Here is a 20,571-nt window from a genome sequence, read left to right on the forward strand (position 1 = left end):
ATTTGTGAAATTAGTTTAGTATATTTCAAGGGCATCCATAACCGATTGTCCTGATCAGAGTCACGGCAGTCTGGAGCCTATCCTGGAATGAAGGGGCACGAGGCTGGAGGGTACACCCTGGATGAGACTCCAGTGCAATGTGAGGGAAGCCACACTCACACACTCACACACTACAGGCAATTTAGACTTGCCAATTAACCTGAACTGCAAGTCTTTGCCCTGTGGGAGGAAACCAGAGCACCTGGAGGAAACCCACACGGACATGAGGAAAACATGCAAACTCCCCACAGACTGAGCTGGATTCAAACTTATTCCCCAACAACCCAGGTGCTGTGAGGCAGTAGTGCTACCCACTGCACCACCATGCTGACTTAAAGGCCAGGGGAACAAAAAATTAAAAATTAAACTGACTCAGAGACTGACTGCTGTTCAAGGCACCTCCTAAATAATTCCAACAGATTTAATTCCAAGTCAATTCCCTCTCACAGAGAGGGTGGTTGGATTTACTGTAGAAGACATGACATATCAAATGTGCTTAAACTTTTTGTGGTGGTCTTTTCAGAAAAGCATATTACTTACCACTACTAATACTACGTATTACCATAATAATAAATAACTTCCACATTTACATGCAGACATGACTTTAAATTCTTTTTATCATAGCGATAATGATCATAGAGATGTCTGCATATGACAAAATACAATGTAAAAAATGCAAACTCCGTGATGTGCATGAATTCCCCACTGACAGTTATAATCATCGGAAGGCAATCAACATAAATTGTACAAAATTCAGTCTAAATGTCTATTTTTACAGTACTTCCTCACTACTTGGATGCAGCCAACAGCCCCTGCCAGACCACTCCGTTTATATATTGATCATGTGGCAATTTAAGGAGCGTTCCACAGGGACTGAACTGTGATTTCTTGCATGTTACTGATTTGATGCCAAATTCTGGACATTTGTATTTTTTGATATTTACACTTCAAATAAAATCAGTTGGACATATGGCTAGTTATCCAACAACTGACCAGATGTGAGAAGAAATAAAACTTTGAGGGCTCCTGTAATATTTGGCAGCCCTGATGCACTGATCACAACGGACGTCAAGAGGAAGTTTTTGGTTCCATGTGTGTAACATGACATTTTGTGGACTGCATGACACAATACCGTGTGGTACCAACTGCCATAAAGACAGTGGGGCCACTTGTTAAGAGTGCTAAATAAGACAAAGTAAATGAGGGCACACCTCAACGGTGTTTCCCAAATTTCCATGCAAAGGTGATATTACTGAATCTTTGTCAAGTTCTTCCTTCCAAACATACTCATGCATGCACACAACGCTAACACACAAACACTTTCTATCTCACTCCCGGATGGCTTCCGTGAGGCAGTGGTCAGTGGCATCGCTGCCTTCTTGCCTCGCCCTGCGTCCTTTGCGCGGTACCACCCAGGAGTTACGTATGACAGTGGCACTCGGTGTGGGGTCCACTTGCAGTAATGATACAACCCGCTTCTTCACCCTCGTCCTAAAGGCACGGCGCAGTTTTTGACGTGTGAAGGCGTACAACAGCGGATGGAAGATGGTGGTGCCGTAAGCCACGGCAAGGAAGCATAGGCGCAAGCGGACCAGCTGGTCGCTGGGGCCCAGGCCCAGAATGAGCACGTTCACTACTGAGATTGGAGCCCAGCAGCCCAAGAAGGAGGAGATGATGATGAGCGACATCCTGAAGACGCGCCGCTGACGCTCCCGTCGGTCACGGTGCCGGCGTACCGCCCGCCGCAGTGCAATGATGGCTGACACTGAAGCTTGCACTCCCATAGCAGCCTGAGCTGGAGTAGGTGTGGTGCCGCCGTCGGAGGTTAGCTGCGGAACTGGGGAGAGTGCTGGGGGAGAGGTCGGGGTTGGGGTTGGGGATGGTATAAGAGGAGGTTGGGAGAGATATTTTGCTCGACTAGAGGAGCCCTCTCCTTCCTGTTCTTCCCCTAGCTCGTTCCTTCTCCTGCGACGTCTCCTCCAGGATGGAACCTTTAATCGATGGCTCCCCTTCAGGCGGGAGCCGATGCGGATGTTGAGGGCTTGAAGGATCTTGAAGTATGTGAAGAGCATGACCACCACAGCAGTGAAGAAGATGGGCACCTGCAGGAGCAGGTGGTAATACATAGCCAGCTCTGTGTGGTAGCCCTGCCCCCCAACGCAGAGCAGTGTCCGGTTGCGCCACACGAGGTCCAGATTGGGCTCATCTGCTTCACTTGGTTCCGCGGAGAAGAACTCCACCTCCAGGAAGGGGATGAAGAAGACCGCCAGTGACACGGCCCACACGGCAGCCAGAAGCATGGCAGCACGACGTGGCGTCAGCAGGCGGGTGGCTGGTCGTACTGAGATGTCGTAGCGGTCCACGCTGATGACAAGAACATTGACCGCGGTGGCGATGCTGGTGAAGGTAACGCAGGCCTCGTGGAAGCAGCACAAAAGAGCCAGATTTCCATCCAGTGGCAGGAGAATGATGACCATAGTGAATGGCAGACACAGCACACACACTATGATGTCTAGAACGTGCAGGTTCACCGTCACCATGTTGCTGACCGAGTCAACCAGGTTGGACTGGGCGCAGTACAGCACCAGCACAGTAAGGTTGCTGCTAAAACCCAGTACCAGCTCTAGCACAAGGAAGCTAGTCAGGGACACTTGAAATCCGATGGAGTAAGGCAGGTACCACCCTGAGTCAGAGCCAGTACCCCCTGCGCCATCCAGGTCCCCGACACCCACCGCTCCATCACTGGTCTCCAGGAGGTGGTTGTAGCTGTCGCTATCCATGGCCTCCTTTGCGAACCTTCATACACAGCAATCCTCGCAGCAACTCCACTCCATGATGGCCCAGAGGTCCACTTTGTTCAGAGGCAAGAGCTCTGACACCAGGGACGGCAGGGGTCTACAGACTGGAGAGAGAAAATAACAGATGAGAAAGGGAAAGAGGGATAGGACAGAGAACAAAGGAAAGCTGATCAAACAGAGGGCAGGACTGTGTGACTGTGTTTCCCCAGCAATATCCCCCCTTTTGAACAACTGGTGCATTCCTGCTTCGGCATCATCCACGTGCGCATGACAGAATTTTACATTTTACATTGCAGAATTATGGCCAAAGTCTTTTTTTGGCCACAAAACATGGAAGGAAGGGCTCAGGATGGCTGCCTGTGTTAGTGCCCATGGCAGCTGGGACAGGACTGTGGAACGGTGTGTCACCCAGAACTACGGAGCCTGAGGCAGCAGAGAATGGGCCGACAGTAAAACAGCAAGCTTCTCTGAATACGCAGCTGAGGAAGGTCTTCCCTTCAGACAGACTCAGAATCGGGATGGGTTGGTGTGCCGGCCTCAAGCACCTCAAGGCCGCTGTTTATCAGTCACTCAGTAGGAAAGAAATCTCAGCGAGAGACAAAGGATACTTGACATTTCCTATACATTTATTTTTTTTTCCTCTTTATACTCAACACATTTCTCTGTATTAATGTGTGTGGGCATGCAGCATTTGTTTTGCCATTCATCTGTTCACAGCTATGAGACATATCTACACCCCTGAAGAATGACTTCGAATTGAGAATGTCCGTGTTGACTGAGATTCAAACTGCACACCGGTGAATAAGTCAATAGCAGAGTAGGTGCCGTCTCAGATAGCGTGTTACCACTGGATTAACACATCCTCTGAGAAACACCTGAGTGAATTCCCCTTTTAAAGTTTGAGAAAAGCAAGGCTTGCGATTTCTATGGCTAATTTTTCACTGCAGGTTTTGTAATTAATTTAAATTTGCGAAAGTTAATTTAATTGGTTGCTGTTGCTAAAAACCATTAGATGCTGACAAGATCTCATTAAGACCACTGAAAACAAACTAAGCATAACAGCAGTTAATTGTTTCCAGGGAACAATAAAGACATAGACGTCAGTTTTTTTTAGCTGACAGCGCACGGATGAAAACATGAGAAAGAAAAACACTTTCTTCTGCCAATAATTACATTACCTATATGCCAGATCAGACAGAGTTCCAAATCAGATTACCCGAAAGCATGGAATTTTATTCTACTGTCAATGTGTATTGTCATGTTTCATGTCCTTGATAAAGGATGTAATTTTTTTTCTGGTATTTGAATAACAAACACATATCAGCAATTTATTTACCCAGCATTAACTACACCATTCATCAACACCCAGCAAATACTTCTACACCCAACTCAGCTCTTGAACATGCTCTCTGTATTTTTTTGAATGCAGGATTGTGAATTCAACAAAAACCGTGGCAGAAGAGGATTAAGGATCAGTATGCAAGTATTTTTCATGTTGAAAATAGGAATATTCTTACTTGTGGATCAGCGACTCTTAACCAGGTGAAATAGATTTGTGTGAATAAGACATCTCTATAATATATTGTATTTTCCCATTGATATTCTTAACATTTCTATTTTTATAACCGTACACACTTTTTGTACTCAACTCAGGTGACCCCCCACTTGTGACCATTAATCGTGGGCTATGCTCCTGATTCATTGTTTGCACAAGCGCTTGCTGGGGGTGTGGCAGATTTTCCACTGCCTGCAATTAGCAACATGCATCTTTATGATGCATTTCTTCATTTTTATGACCAAGATCCTTGTTATCATTACGCCGACCCCCACGAAGAGGAAAAAAGCTAGTTCGAGCCGACCTCCGCATTGCAATCTCTGGATGAAGACCTCCGATCCAAAACACATCCCAAGACTGTGTCTATAGAATTGGAAATGCTGCTGTACTTTGCAGTCTGAAACTGAAGTGACATGCTGGTTACCCTGGTACTCTTGACATTTTCTCCATTACGACCAGAGTTTCTAATCCCCGTGCAAAAGCCTGCAAAAGCCAGCAAAACCCCCAAGATAAAGAATCAGCTTCTTTGATAAAGATTCTACGCACAGATAAAAATGATCACACATTTTGTTTATGCTGCTTCTGTTCCTCAAATGTTTTACTCTTGGTCTTATAGCGAATGTTAGACTACACCCCCCCATACTCATCCCAGTGCTTGCCAGCTAGTGTCTTAGCCTCTGGTTCACACTCCTGCCAGCCACTGGCCATTTGGCACATTGCGGGTCACCGAGCTCCGCATAGCAGAGGGAGAGCCGACCGAAGCCAGGCGATTCTCACTGCAGGCGATGGGCAACCTGCAGGCGCATCACAGGTCCTTGGGGGGATGATGCAACAGCAGGCAGTGAAAAGCATGGCCAACTTAACCGGCCTACTGACAAACCTGGTGGGTAGGTGCCAAGCATGCCTCTCAGCTTCAAAACTTCTCAGCACAATGAGATAATGATAGAGCTGGCATCAACTACACAGTTTAAAAACTGATAAAATAAAGCAAAACGTGACCTGTACCTCACGCACACACATACACACACAAATACAGCATACACCTCCCTGATTACATTGTCCTGCAGTATTATGCCATCTCGTTTACCATGCCACACACACTTCCCTAATGGTGCTCAAAGCCCTGAGAATCCAGACTGGGCCATGAGCCAGAAAACAATTGACAGCTCTCTTCAAGGGAAGCAATGATGACACTCACACGTGCCCCTTAGTCATGATGTCAACAGCAAAGGAACAAGAAACATTTCCTTGTTGGTTCAAACGCAGTTGTCTGCGATTGCTGAAAACTCGTGTTTTTGCCGAGCAGCAGCGGAAGTGGTTTTTGAAAACCAAGTTAAAATAGTGAAGGATTATTGTTAAACCTACATCCCAGTGCTGCCTGTTAAGCAGTTAAACTGCTACCATTGTTCATTTTCTTCGCTGACCCTTGTCTCCAAAGCGACATACGATGTTTGTAGGCTAATTTCCCGACTATGATTTAGCCATTTATACAGCTTTATACAGGGAGTTTCGACTTGGAGCAATTCAGAGTAAGTACCTTTCTCAAGGTTACTACAGTGGGAGGTGGATTAAAGTAAATGTTTTTAAAAAATCCATTTTTCACTGAAACACAAGCACAACATTTTACTCCTGATAAATGCATTCATTCTACCCGTTCGTATGTACAGTACTTCCTACGTTTTCAGTTTCAATAGTCGAAAGCAAGGGGGGGCGCGGTGGCGCAGTGGGTTGGACCGGGTCCTGCTCTCCGGTGGGTCTGGGGTTCGAGTCCCGCTTGGGGTGCCTTGCGACGGACTGGCGTCCCGTCCTGGGTGTGTCCCCTCCCCCTCCGGCCTTACGCCCTGTGTTGCTGGGTAGGCTCCGGTTCCCCGTGACCCCGTATGGGCCAAGCGGTTCTGAAAATGTGTGTGTGTGTAGTCGAAAGCATGATGTGTGTCAGAACAGCAGACCTGTGATGATGTCTATAAAAAAGAAGCCACAGCTTGTAGTAGTAACTCCCTTAGGAAATGGTTATTTCAAGCTAATACTGTTTATCATCTCATCCACACAATAAACTGCATTTTGTTATGAGTGGATCTCACACATAAATGCTATATTAATGGGATGGGACTATAAAATGTGGATGATTTTCATTCAACAGCTGAGCACAACCAGCCCTCAGTAGAGAGCGGATACACAAACACAGGCTGCCTCTAGTAGCAGTAACACACACACACACACACACACACACACACACACACACACACACACACGCAGGTACATATATACATAGCACTAAGGAGGGCCAAGCCCACAAAACTTTATGAAAACTTCCTTTCTAGTCCCCATCATTTTTCTGGACGTTAGCCATTTGTGTTAAAATATGTGGCTTATTTGATGTACATAATTTATTGTCAATTTTTTTTTTTGTCAGAAATAGCAACAGACGTATGAATAAATCATAACTGTGGCGCAAGCTATTGGTGTGATTTAAAAAAGGTGCTGCAGGCTCAGTAAGTTACTCAATACAACATCCAGTGTGTGAAAATGCTAATGTGTAATTGACCTTTTAGAGCATAACTAATGCCTAAAAGAAAATTAAGAAATGTTCAAAAAATCCTTGCCTTCAATTATTTATTTACTGTTTAAAAGCAATGTAGTAACAAACAAAAATGTCAATGGTCTCTGCTGAAAGCACTTTTTTGACCCCTTCCATTGCAGACTAAATCAATGACATGGGCAGTTTTTTTTTTTTTTAAAACATTCATGGAGAAACCACCATAAGCAAGGCAGCTGGTAACTGCATATTAATTCTGGTATTAACTCATCAGTTTCTAAGCCTTTGATTAGATTTGATTTTTGACATGGCCACCAGTAATGCAGACGTCAGTGTACACACGGAGGAACTTTGGCAAAAATTGATCCATTTCCTCTGGTGGTTGTTACCATGGCAACTGATCTGTAGTTCAGGCCAATGTCAGCTGGTCTGACAGTGGGAGCAAGGCCCGCACACATCATTTCAGAGCCAAGATCTGGGAACATAAACCCAACTGTGCCAGGACTTCGTGGGCAGTGGCCCCGTTTCACTTTGCTTCCACTACCCGTCCCTCAGGAAATCCTGTCATTCAGGGCTCCTTAGATCATGTCACACCTGCCATCATAAATCCCAAGCCATTAATTTCATTTCACTCAGGAGGGGCCTGGCCTATTAGAGCAAGAGAACATTGTGTGTCACTATGGGATAAGAAGGCAGAGGGAGAGAGACAAGGATGGAAAGGAGACATGGAGAGGAGAGAACAAGAGAGGCTGGCAGGCCAACACACGAAGCAAAGAGACATGAAGCAAGGAGAAACTGCACACCGCAGTCCTCCCGCGATTGCCGATTACAAAAAGATTCCGGGTTGGCCTCGTCTCTGAATGGAGTCACCCTCTATTAAACTGAGAAGATGTGATCACAGCCACAGAAGACAGCTAGTTACTCAAATCAGAAGTTGCACCCACTGCTTTACTGTATAAACACCTTATCTATTTGTATTAGAATCTTTATTATTTTCATACCGGCCATTTTGCATCAAATTGGCCCGTGAACAAACATATTTTCAACAAGGAAAGGCAAAGTGTCTCCCCGAGTGCTCCTATACACTGAGTCCCACCCGTCTTGTCTCAGGATGCTGCACCCCATGACTTCCCAAAAACATGCACTTGAATACAAAGATAAAGTTGGTCATCTTTGTAGACAATGTTTACGAAATGATCTTTTAACATGAAGGTTGGCGCTTCTGCAGCAGGTTTGGCCAGGTCCTGCTCTCTGGTGGGTCTGGGTCTCAAGTCCCGCTTGGTGTGCCTTGTGACGGACTGGCGTCCCATCCTGGGCGTGTCCCCTCCCCCTCCAGCCTTGCACCCCGTGTTGCCAGGTTGGGCTCCGGCTCACCACGACCCCGCTTGGGACAAGAGGTCTGAGACAATGTGTGCGTGGTTTGCCACTTCAAGTCTGAGGAGGACTCTGCTGTGGGAAGTCTACCTTTCTTTCGTACATTTTGTTTCTTTATAACCTTAAACTTAAATGTGTAAATAGCAAAAACTGAAGCTATGGCTGTTGCTTGCACAAACAGCCTATACATTAATGACTTTAAACTACACCCTCTGCCCCGGTTCCCGGAGAAATGCCATTTAAAATTGAAAACTGTATCAACCTTCCAACTTCCGCAATAGATAAATTAATGTGAAATTACTCTAGTAGTTTTAGTACTTGAATTTTTTGCCACGTTTGAGTGGAAGCTCAGCTACACATCAATGTGCGGCTTCTGATGTTGCAGCGCTCAATAATCTTTGCTTTAACCTGAACATTATTGCCATCACATACACTGAAATTGTCAGAAATTTGCTTACGTCCGATATTACTTAAAAGAAGGTATTTTAAGGATTCCACTCTATCTTCTGCAGCATATTATTCTTCTGTGGTATTGGTGTCAGGTTGCACTGTTCAGTTCCTTTCTTTAAAGCTAATTATAAAAGCTGTTTTATCCTCTTCCTGTGAATATGAAAAAAAGAGAACAAAGCAGGTTACGTGTCGGCCAGAAATAACAAAGAATTATTGTGCTGCATTTTTTTGTATGGTATTACATTCTTTCACTATATTTATAATTTATTTGGAAATTTAATGCTGAAACATTATTATTAATAGAATGGTAAATCTCTGCAATTTTTTGTACATTTTAGGAAATTTTGGCAAGGAATATTTTTGATGAAAAACTCTTTTTTTTTTAATCAAAGTGATTCATCTAAAAACAGTCCAAGGTATCAACACATGCCAAGTAGATGTTAAGAGCCAAGATGTGAAAGAACAAACTTTCCCTTTGATCAAGAGGCTCAACATGAACGGCTCCAGCAAAACATCCAGCTTTCAAATCAGTTATAACAGTAAGTTGTTCTTGCTTAAAGCATTGCAGAAACAACTAAACATTTTTTATCTATTAAGTACACCAGCTTAATATGTAATTTCCACTCACAGTGGGGAAATTCAAATGGATAATAAAACAAATTATTTTCAAATGGATATGTGGATTTTACAGAATTTAGCTTTTAGATGTACTGCAGCGTTTACCAATGGGTTGAACTATATGCAGTATACATACGAACATGAATATGAAATACAGTGAAGAAGAATACATATATATACTGTATATAACATGCTATACACACACACACACACACACACACACACACACACACACAGACTGTCTCAAACTGCTTGTCCCAAGCGGGGTCGCGGCGAGCCGGAGCCTAACTGGGCAACACAGGGCGCAAGGCTGGAGGGGGAGGGGTCATACCCAGGACGGGACGCTAGTCCATCACAAGGCACCCCAAGCAGGACTTGAACCCCAGACCTGCCAGAGAGCACCACCGTGTCCCCCTGCATGCTATATAACAACACATATAGATTATTATTACATATAGATAGCGACAAATTGTGTGATATATTGAAAATTCAAGTACTAAAACTACCTGAGTAATTTCACATTAATTTATCTATTGCAGCAGTTGGAATTTTAATACAGTTTTCAATTTTGAATGGCATTTCTCTAGGAGGGGTTGTGGTGGTGCAGCAGGCTTGGCCAGGTCCTGCTCTCTGGCAGGTCTGGGGTTTGAGTCCCGCTTGGGGTGCCTTGTGACAGACTGGCGTCCCGTCCTGACTGTGTCCCCTCCGACTCACCGCGACCCCGCTTGAGGCAAGCGGTTTGTTATAAAGCATGTTTTACATATACATTCTTCTTCATTATGCTAATTAACAACCTTTCATCACTTGATCTGAGTAAGTGTGCAGAGCACAGGCATCCCTGACACTTAGGTTTGGCTGCATTTCGCACAAATTCCAATAAGACTAATTGAGTCACATCTTCAGCCGAAAGCACAAAACCCTCAGGCCAGGGGACTTAATAAGCCCATCATCAGAGGTCCAATCACCGATCCGCACATCAAACTTGTGCCGTCACACACGTGTCCGTTGGCTGCGAGCCTGTGTAGCCAACACTGCAGATGCCACTGTCTCTAGAACATTCTGTGAAGCTGTCGCCATGGACACAATTACAAAACAAGCACCCAATTGTTTGCCAGCTCCAGTTTTTTGAAGTTTTATGAGCGGTGCTGTAATGCAACTTTGGTGTGACAGGCAGAGATTTGAACGCTGAGCTCTGCTACGGCTCATCTGTCTGTGTGTTTGAAGTGTTTGCTCGTTTGATGTGGTTAGCCCTCAGGCGCCATACCGCGCTTAGAGCAAGGTGACTTTGGGCACACACAAAAACTCTGGAGCATCCAGTAAAAAAAATCCAAAGGCGGAAAGGAAGGATGCCTCAGTACCGCTTTCGCTGCATAAAGAGATGAATGTAAAAATGACAAAACCAGGCAAAATAAGCCATCCCTTGAAACGCAGCCAGAATGAGACAATTGCTGCACAAAACAAAAGCCCTTCAATCACAGGACTAATGAGATCCTTTCTTCATGACATTTCCAAGTGGCACTTAAACACTCTCATCCTGGGCTAACCTGCAGCTCAGACCAAAGTTTGCATATAAACAACACCAAGAGTCAGCAGTGACTGGGAGCTCCGTGGCAGCCACACATAATTGGACAGGTACGTGCGAGACTGAGGTAACTTAGCACCTGGGCTAATGGAAACGGGCAGGTAGCCATCGGCAAAGAAGAGCATCTTCTCTGCCCAGGATACAGAGATGTTGTGTACAGTTCAATATGATCAACTGGGGACAAAAACGGGGAAACTGAGGGGAAAGGAAAAAAAAAAAAAAATCTTGAAAAGTTGAGGGTTAACATCATCACCTGCAGACTATTGGCTTATTTACGGCCTATCTGGGCTTTTCATATCAACTTTTGCTTTCTTGGTACGATCAGACACTTCTATCAGGCAGTCCTACCATTTGTTCCGAAGAAAAAAATTGACCACTTACTTTCAAAGGCACAATAACACTGCCGTGGCACTAGCACAAGATTTGAAACAATTACTGGCTTAACAGCACAACAATTATCGGCTTCACATTAATTCCTCGATGGAGGCTCGAACATACCTTACCTCGTCGATCACCAGAACAAGGGCTGGTGACTGCTGCTGTAGGCTACATGTTTCTATAGAAAATACATGGAGGACCTCGGTGATCACTGCCAAATAATGGAAGAAGGATCAGTTAAGATGTTTCACCTACGCAACAATTGCTGGGACTGTATAAGAGCATACAATCATCCATTTTCAGTAACACCTTAACTGTGATTCGGAGAGTATCCTGGAACCGCAGGGTGCAGACAACTCGGCAGCAAGTGGGAAAAACCATGTACTTTTAAAATAATCAGCGTTCACCTCCTAATCTTACTTTCTCTGATCACTGAGAAGTAAGCTTGTTTCAGCAAGTATAAGCCATACAGATCTTATTAAAAGTTTTTAGCTATACCCTCACACTCCAAAAGAAACACAGATTTTTCATTTGCTGCTCTACTTAGTCGATTGTAGACTAGGGTCCAATAAATAAAAAAGTGCAACAGACAACAGATTTATTTATTTCATTAGGATGGTTATTGTTAGCAGACTTACAAAAGTTGTTAATTGCCAGGATTTATTGCCAGGACCTTCTTATTTAATTGATTCTAACTTAGGATACATTGCCTTTGGAAGGTCCCAATTAAAATGAATTCATTCATCAGTGATGAGCAGTGCTATACTTCCCATTTGGTGCTTTAGACACAGTGCCTTGGGCCCATAAAATTTTTAGGGTTTACGAAGGGAGGGGCAAAATTCTAAAGGCTGAAAAAAGGAAAAAAATACAGAAATTTAATGCAACTAAAACTTAAAAATTATATTGCAGAAATATGATTTCAAAATGTTTATGCGTTTCCTAGTGTTTCTGTCTTTAGCGTCTCCATAAAACCCATGGCTTAGCATTACAATATTTCAAATTGCATCATGTCAATCAACACAATTCATCTAGCATTTACCCTTATTCAGCCCTATACCAAAGTCTGGCCCTGGTAACAAGGCACAAAGGTGTGCAGAGCTTATTTAAATGTATGCAAATTTGCCCTTCCCAGCTGTCTTTGGTTGAAATCTGGACTGGACGTGAGTCCATCCTAGATAATATACCTGGACAAATCAGATCCACAGCTTCATCTTACAATGCCAGCCAATACTGGACAGGCGGTTATTTATAATGAATGAATGAGTTTCGTCACAGCAACGTATATCTGAATTGTAGATAACCCACATTAACGGCAGAGCATGAAAACCGAGGTCAACTCTGAAAATGAAAAAACGTCATATTTTCTGTGTGGAATTCCACTTTAAATGCAAAAGAATTAATTTTTCATTCACTTATTAATATTTCATGTCAAATATTTTAAACTGTTGCTGGCATCCAATATGACCTGTTGAGAATCTCAGTGCACGGTAATGCCGAGGCTCCAGATGACTGCAGGAATGCTACACCCCGTGAGGAGGTTATAGAGATGTCCACGCAGAGACAGCTGATTAAAGCCTTTACTAACCCATGGTTTCTGTTCATTCAGCCAGGGCCCACACACACAAACACACAGAGCTGGAGTACATCTCATAGGCTTCCTCCACCCAACCCCAGTACACAGTCCAGCTCTCTGTGAAGACTGACAGGTACAGCTGATCAGGTAAAAAAACAGACAGCTTACACCTGGAAGGGGCACTTTACGGGCCAAGCAAATCAACAATGGTGTACTGTAGGTCATCTCGTGTCTCTCCGATATACGTCACCTTACACGGTAGTCTTTATTCATGCAGCAAAAATGCTGAACTGCGTGTTGGTGTTTTTAGGTTCAAAGTAGTGGAACTGACACGCAGAAATATAAGTAGTTCACTTTATTTCTGTACACATCCCGTGCTTGAGAGTGTACCGATAATATCGTTGCGGGATTCATGTTGGAAAACAGCATCTGCTAAGCCAATGAATTATAAATAAATGAATAAATAAGGAAGGATAATGACAGAAGACATGGCAATTGCAGAGAGATAAAAGCTGTTCTTTCAAACGTAGGTTAGAGGCAATAACAGAAGGGCTGGATAGAGGGAAGAGAAGGCCAGCCGCAAGGCAGCATCCACACGGACCTCCACCACCTTCACCTTTGACACCGTAATCCAGCTCTGGCATCTTACTTTCGCTCTCTGAAGAATGGAGCACATTACAGCGGGATTTCGATCGAAGGTCTCCCGGCAGGCAAACGGTGCAAAGTGGCGGTTTAGGCTCTTGAACGTCTCTCTACGGCTGCACAGCGCGCTGAAGAAGGCAAGCCGTACACTCCGCTCTCCACCGTGCCCTGGAAACATGAGGCGCAGCGCTAAAACGAACAGAGCACACCCTCACTCTGCGATGCTCTGCCACGTGTTTGCATTTAATGTGCTGGCAAGCATTTAACCTGCATTTTCACCAGTATGTAAAATACATAACTGTTCTCTCCGCAGCCACTATTTAACTCATCGGGCCCGGGCAAAACACGTAGGGAGTGAAGTGAACAAACATTGTAACAATTAAGTTCGCCATCCTTTTGACTCTACGGCTAAAGCCTTTTTAAATTACCTGCTGGCAGCAGGAGAAGATGCAGGCAAATACTGCATGTGATATTTCTTCTTTCATACTGGGAATCAGGGGTGCGGTGGCGCAGTGGGTTGGACCGCAGTCCTGCTCTCCCGTGGGTCTGGGGTTCGAGTCCCGCTTGGGGTGCCTTGCGACGGACTGGCGTCCCGTCCTGGGTGTGTCCCCTCCCCCTCTGGCCTTACGCCCTGTGTTGCCGGGTAGGCTCCGGTTCCCCGTGACCCCGTATGGGACAAGCGGTTCTGAAAATGTGTGTGTGTGTGTACTGGGAATCACTTTCTGCGTAAAAGCAGCAAAAATGACACCCTTAAGTGTAAGTGTTTAAGCGATGGTCAGATGTCATGGGGCTCCGGCTGCACAAATGAAGCACGCTCACCTTGCCTTTCAGTAAAGGCTTTTTGTGTTCGTCAGCTGTTGTGCTCTGACTGAAGAAGCTTGTGTAGCACTATTGCTGCTGCATCTTTGCATGGATTCACTCATTACGCGCTTCCAGTGATGATCCATGGGCTGATGTAAAATCACTCCTATGAAAAATTAATTAGAAGCCTCTTGCTATTAATAGCAATAATATTTACTGTACATGTGTGGAATTAGAAATCACTTTCAGGCAGAGAAGGAGGAGCTGAAAGCCAGGGCACAAAAAATGCGCAAACAGTAATTATTAAGGACTTATTCAAAAAATAACAATAAAGAACGCAAAACATGCATTTATTCGGCCTTTGCGACAGCCTAAATGGCCATTTTAAGTGTGTTCAGATTTGATGTACAATCACAGACATTAATTACAGCCATTAATCTTCACTGCAGCAATGCAGCACACTAAGATGGCTTAATAAATTCAGGTTTTTAACAAGGGGCTGTTTATAACACTTAGCCCATATAAAGGGGAAATGATTAAGAGCACATACTAAACCATGAACTTAGCACCTTAAATAATTTACACACATGCCACATGCCATGTCTCCAGAAACTCTGTCACACCTACTAGGCAAGAAATTGTTTCGAAGGTTTTATGCCATAAGTTCCAGGTCTCTAACGACTGTGTAAAAATCATCCAACCAGCATATTGCTTTTCATTCTTGTAGGAGCCAAACCACTCCTACTCACAGCAACAGACCCACTCCCCCAATGGGAAAACCATCGATCATCACACCTATTGCCACTTCACCATGCTCAGATAACTGCCACTGCTCTGCCATTGCAGGTGATGAATAAGCAGTGATTTTTATAAGACACACACATACACACCCCTGAGCTGAGTGCAAATACAGGGTGAGGGGCCAGCAGCGAAATATTCATAATGCGACACCTAGAAAGAGACGCAAAGGCCAACACCGCACATCAAACAGGAAGGAAGACGCAGAGAATAAAACACCCAAAGGTGAGAAAAGGTGAGTACAAGGCAATGCAGAATGTCACAGGTGGCAAATACAAGGCCTGGTGAATTACATTAAATGTATTACACGATCAGGAAAAGACATTTTCTCCAGCTTCATGTACACTTGACCTCCAACCTGTGAAGTGCCTCCATAGTAAACCCTCAGAAGCATGAGGGTAGTGGTAATTAGCATTGTGGGAGTTAAGATAGTGGGGCGTTTGGTATACTTTATTACACATTAATTAAATATTATACCAAAGACTTGTCCCGGATATCTCACACACACTTTCAGAACCGCTTGTCCCATACAGGGTCGCGGGGAACCAGAGCCTACCCGGTAACACAGGGCATAAGGCCAGTGGGGGAGGGGACACACCCAGGACGGGACGCCAGTCCAGCACAAGGCACCCCAAGCGGGACTCGAACCCCAGACCTCTCGGAGAGCAGGACCGTGGTCCAACCCACTGCGCCACCACACCCCTGTCCTGGATATTGCATGAAAGTTTATATCGTATCTACATGAACATGCTGCATACATCAGTTCATTAATCAATTATTTCCTACTATTCAAGCTGCGATAAATATACAACAAATAAGAAAAATGTAAAGAAATCAGGTTTTTTTTTGCTCACTGTCGAAAGACTATTCCCAGTGTTGAACACGAAACGTTATTTACAGCCTTGTTCAGTCTAAAACTAGATCTCCTCAGAGATCTGTCCCTTGAAACATGCATCATTAAAGCACCACACAGAACAATGAGGATTGCAGAGTGTGTAAAATGTGGTTACACTGCAAAGTGTTTACCTTTCTCCACCAAGCCCGTTGGTACAAGACCATCCAAACTTCATTAATGCGCCGAGTTTGTCATGTCTTACATTAATCTGCATCTCAAGCGTGGCAGCGCATCGCCAGAGCCAGTTTTCATCTATGTTACCGCTGGAAGAGAAATGACGGACATCTGTGCCCGTTTCCATTAAGAATGTGCGACTGGCAGTGCTTTATCATTTTATAAAATTCGTACAAGGAACTGCTTTCATCCTCCGGTTCGTATTGTACATCTCACAGTGTCAGCTCTCAGTGCAGAGATATTGTTAAATTAAGGATTTATTTGTGTTTGGGAGACACACAAGGAGGTTTTATGCATCCGCTCGGTGAAGTTAGCTCTTTGTTTTTGCACTGAAATGGCACTGCGGGGATCCGACTCCAGCGCACATGAGCACCAGTGTTGCGTGAGATGGATTCAGAAAGAGAAAATTGCCCTTTTAAGCTACTTGTCTGTTACTGACAGCTCTATCTTGGTAGGATGTGCTGTGAAATAATAAATTCCTGATACTAATACAATTCAACACCACATGGAGATATTAATATGTGCTTATGTGTAAATGATATTTCTCCCTTCTTGGTGCATATATATATTTTTCTTTTTCACAAAGCTGTCGCCCTTCTAAAGGCAAATTTAAAGGTAGAACAAATATATCTGTCTTTGGTGATTAATGTTCAGAGATGGAGGTATACCCTTGCCACAGACAAACACACACACACACACACACACACATAGGGCAGAATAATTTTCACAGCCTTTCTCACACACACTCCGTATTGTAGCTTGTTTATGAGGAGCTGTTTTCTACACTGTCCATGCTGAGACCCACAGTGTAAAGTCCCAGGGCAGAATATGAGGGAGAGACAAGTGGGCACGCGCACACACAGACGCACACACACACGCAGAGCACTCAGCAACGTGGAGGTCTACAGGTGTATTTTCACACTGTTTCAGTCTGTATGATCGACGCTAAATGATGCTGTCAACGATTCCACTATACACCAGTGCTGTGCCTTGTACCATGTCCAGTACCACATTAGGATGGAACAGCAGGCAGAACAGTTGTTAGAGTTGCCATCGAAAGGTTATTGGTTTGAATCCCACTCCTGCTGCAGTGCTCCCAATCAAGGTACCCAACAATAAGAATACCCTGCTGCATAAATGGGTAAATTGCTGTGAAGTGGATCATAATGTGACACTGTAAGTCACCTTGGACAGAAGGGTGAACTCAGTTAAGCAATTAATAACAGTGTACTATGACATAAAAAATAAAAGCAATATATGTTCGCTTGGAGGGAGCCTACAGTTCATTTCCTGTACATGTTTATGTCACAGTTTCTTGCGGAGCACAATATAAGAGCCAACCTGTACCAGCTTCTCGTGCGCTGAGGCTGCTGGTGTCCAGCGAGATGTGCGAAGCTCTCCTCGCTGCACCCAAAGAAGAGCACCTTCTCCACACACCACTGACTCTCCACTGTTATTCTAACAATCAAATCATGTGAATTATATCTAACAGCAACGGAATACTGAGTAAAAAAAATTCTTAAAAAAAAAAAACAGGTTCAAAAGAGCATTTCATTCTGTGAGTGCTACATCATATTTATTTATTTTAGCTTGAGCCGCTAGAAATGTTTATATTTCATATACAGTACTATTAAGACACATTGACATTTGGAGTGAGACACACACTCACCTCTGCTCTGGGCTCCAGTTAAAGGGAATTCCAGGTGTGTTTACGGCGCGCGCGGCTCTCTGGGTCCCTGTACGGAACACACGCGGACCACTATTTATTCATCTGTTCTGCGCGCGATATTATCACTGATACATCTAGTTCTTCACCAGAAGGACACCCAGAACATCTCCACCACGGCAAGAATAGCCCGTTCATCTCCTCCCGCTAGCTGCACGTTTTTTGATGCCAGGCATAATGATGCTGTATATGAATATATATTATTATATGAACATATATTTTTTGCAGTCCGTTCTGCACTATCCAGCTCTTGTCCGGAACAATCTGCACGCAAGACACACGGGTCCCACACCGATCGCTCTGCACGCGGCCGGTCCCGCAATTAGAGCGCGAGGCGGAGCAGCGGCTACTTATGCGGCGCGGTGGCCGCGCACTTATGCGGCGCGCACGCGCGCGCCAGACAGGCAAGCGAAGCGGGCTTGCGGCGCGTGTGGGCTCCTCGCGGACGCACGCGGGAGGAAGGTGCGCGCGAGCAGGTGAGGTTGTGCATCGAAGAAGAAGCGCGAATGAAGGACCTGTGCTGTGGCGGAGAATTTGCTTTTCCCGCTTTTCACAGTTTACGTCTGGATTGAAAAAAATCCCTCTGTTATTTCAGGCAAATCTATATATATGTACGGTAATTTTGGTGCAGAATTCCAGTAAACAGAAAAATAATGGAAATTTGCCAGTTCAGAAGTTGGCACCAGTGGTGCTCGTGTCACTCATGTTCTATCATAAATGTTTTATAGTTCCCGACACTGAAAACAGCCCATAACAAACCATGAATACAAAGCAGAGCTTTCGTCATTGATATTTTTAACTGTATCCTTTCGTTTTGTTCTCAGATATTGCTTTTTTAAGTCAATGAAAATAGCATGAAGTGCATTAAAGCATTTCTACAGGTTTTGCATTAAATGCTTAAACAGTTCAAATGCACAATGACCTGGTCAAGTGAAGTCACACAGGAATGTGAGAGGTGACCTTGACAGGTGTGTCTCTCTCTCACACACACACACACACACACACACACACACACACACACACACACACACACACACACACACACACAGCAGCGTTAAATCAGCTCACACACCTTAGTCACCCCCCGAGGGCAGTTCCTACTGATGACATAAAACTTTAACATTTACAATATGTAGCTTACTTGCAATGTGAGACGATTAACTTTACACCCATTCACCCATTTATATACAAAGTACTTTCATCGTATCACAAATACTTGGATCAGTGGTACTACAGAAAGAGTGGGATTCAAACCAGGAACCTTCAGATCACAAGGTGACAACCCTAACCACTACTGTACGCTGCCTCATACCCCATAGCTTAAAAAACACTCTTTCGGTGTTGATTTAACGTTACTAATTTCACTGCATAACTCGCACTTTCACATGAAGAAGCAGACCAGGTTACAGAGCCTTGTATAAACGTAAATTTCCTCTCACTAATACGCTAAAATAGTCCACCAATTTGCGTGCACTTCACCTTGGCACATTCCACACGTTGCTTCAGACGAACGTGTTCTAAATAATCTTTTGGGGCCTTCTGTTCCAAGTTTAGCATTTCCTGCCGTTTCAGACTTTTCACATTGTGTCACAAACTCCTCAAAGGCTTACCATCAGTCTGTAGGTGCTCTGCTTTAACTGAACGTATAATATGATGCTGGCCATTTTTATGATTTGCTAATAATTGGTCTCATATTTTACATCCTATACACTGATCTAATAACATACTCTTAAATTTTTTAACAGTGCATTACAAAGTAATAGTAATTAACCAGACTAAGGTTATTTACTTTACTTTATTTACTACTTGTCCAGGCCATGGTGACATCCCCTCTGGACTACTGCAACTCTCTCTTGTGGCGCCTTCCCGCTAGTGCCATCAAATCTCTGCAGCTGATACAGAATGCTGCAGCTCGAGTTGTATTTGACTTGCAAAAGTGTTCCCATGTATCTCCTCTACTCATTTCTCTGCACTGGCTTGCTATAGCTGCCCGGATCAAATTCAAGACCCTGGTTATTGTCTACAAATGCATCAATAGCACTACTCCTAGCTGTTTACAAGACTTGATCAACCGCTACACCTAGACCGCTTTGTTTGTTGATCTCTGCCCACTTCGTGGTCCCACGCACAAAAGGTAAAGCACGGAGGTTCTCAGTTCTGGCTCCATTGTGGTGGAATGACCGTCCCCTCTCACTGAGAACTGCTGAAACCGTGTCCACATTTAAGAAGGGTCCAAAAACTCACTTCTTCCGGACTCAATTCGCCCACAATCTCTTAAGCTCATGTAAGGTGTAAATGTTCATTCGCTGTAACTTTAAGATCATGCCCAGATAAGCCTCCTCTACTCCTGTATTGTACGTAAATGTTTGTGTACTTTCAAAAAAAAAGAAATTGTAGGAAGATGAACAGGAAAACAGGAATCATCTCTTTTGAGTTTTATGCACCTACTCATGCGATGAACATCGGCACATGTAGTGGAAAGAAACCGAGTTTCCTTAAGAATCACACCTATGCAACTATGTCTCTCTTTCTCTTTATGCACAAATTGTATTTCTCTGAGATGTACATTGCTATGGAGAAACGCATCGGTAAATGAATAAATGTAAATGCAATGTAAAAAACAACTGTTATT

At 44.2% G+C, this 20,571-nt stretch overlaps 1 protein-coding gene across 1 annotated transcript; it reads right to left on the reverse strand.

Annotated features, from left to right (window-relative positions):
- Nucleotides 1-371: 371 nt before the first annotated feature.
- On the reverse strand, nt 372-18,261 carry LOC108936945 (G-protein coupled receptor 22). Its single transcript, XM_018756604.2, has 2 exons — nt 17,883-18,261; nt 372-2,941 (listed from the first exon to the last, which is right to left on the reverse strand). The coding sequence occupies exon 2, from the start codon at nt 2,817-2,819 to the stop codon at nt 1,368-1,370; it is 1,452 nt and encodes a 483-aa protein (XP_018612120.1). The 5' UTR covers nt 2,820-2,941; nt 17,883-18,261; the 3' UTR covers nt 372-1,367.
- Nucleotides 18,262-20,571: the final 2,310 nt, after the last annotated feature.

The sequence above is a fragment of the Scleropages formosus genome, chromosome 2, assembly GCF_900964775.1.
Source record: "Scleropages formosus chromosome 2, fSclFor1.1, whole genome shotgun sequence".
Classification (NCBI taxonomy): Eukaryota; Metazoa; Chordata; class Actinopteri; order Osteoglossiformes; family Osteoglossidae; genus Scleropages; species Scleropages formosus.

What these genes read in the sequence shown, in the direction of transcription:
- LOC108936945 (XM_018756604.2), bottom strand. Translation starts at nt 2,819, where the DNA reads ATGGATAGCGACAGCTACAACCACCTCCTGGAGACCAGTGATGGAGCG.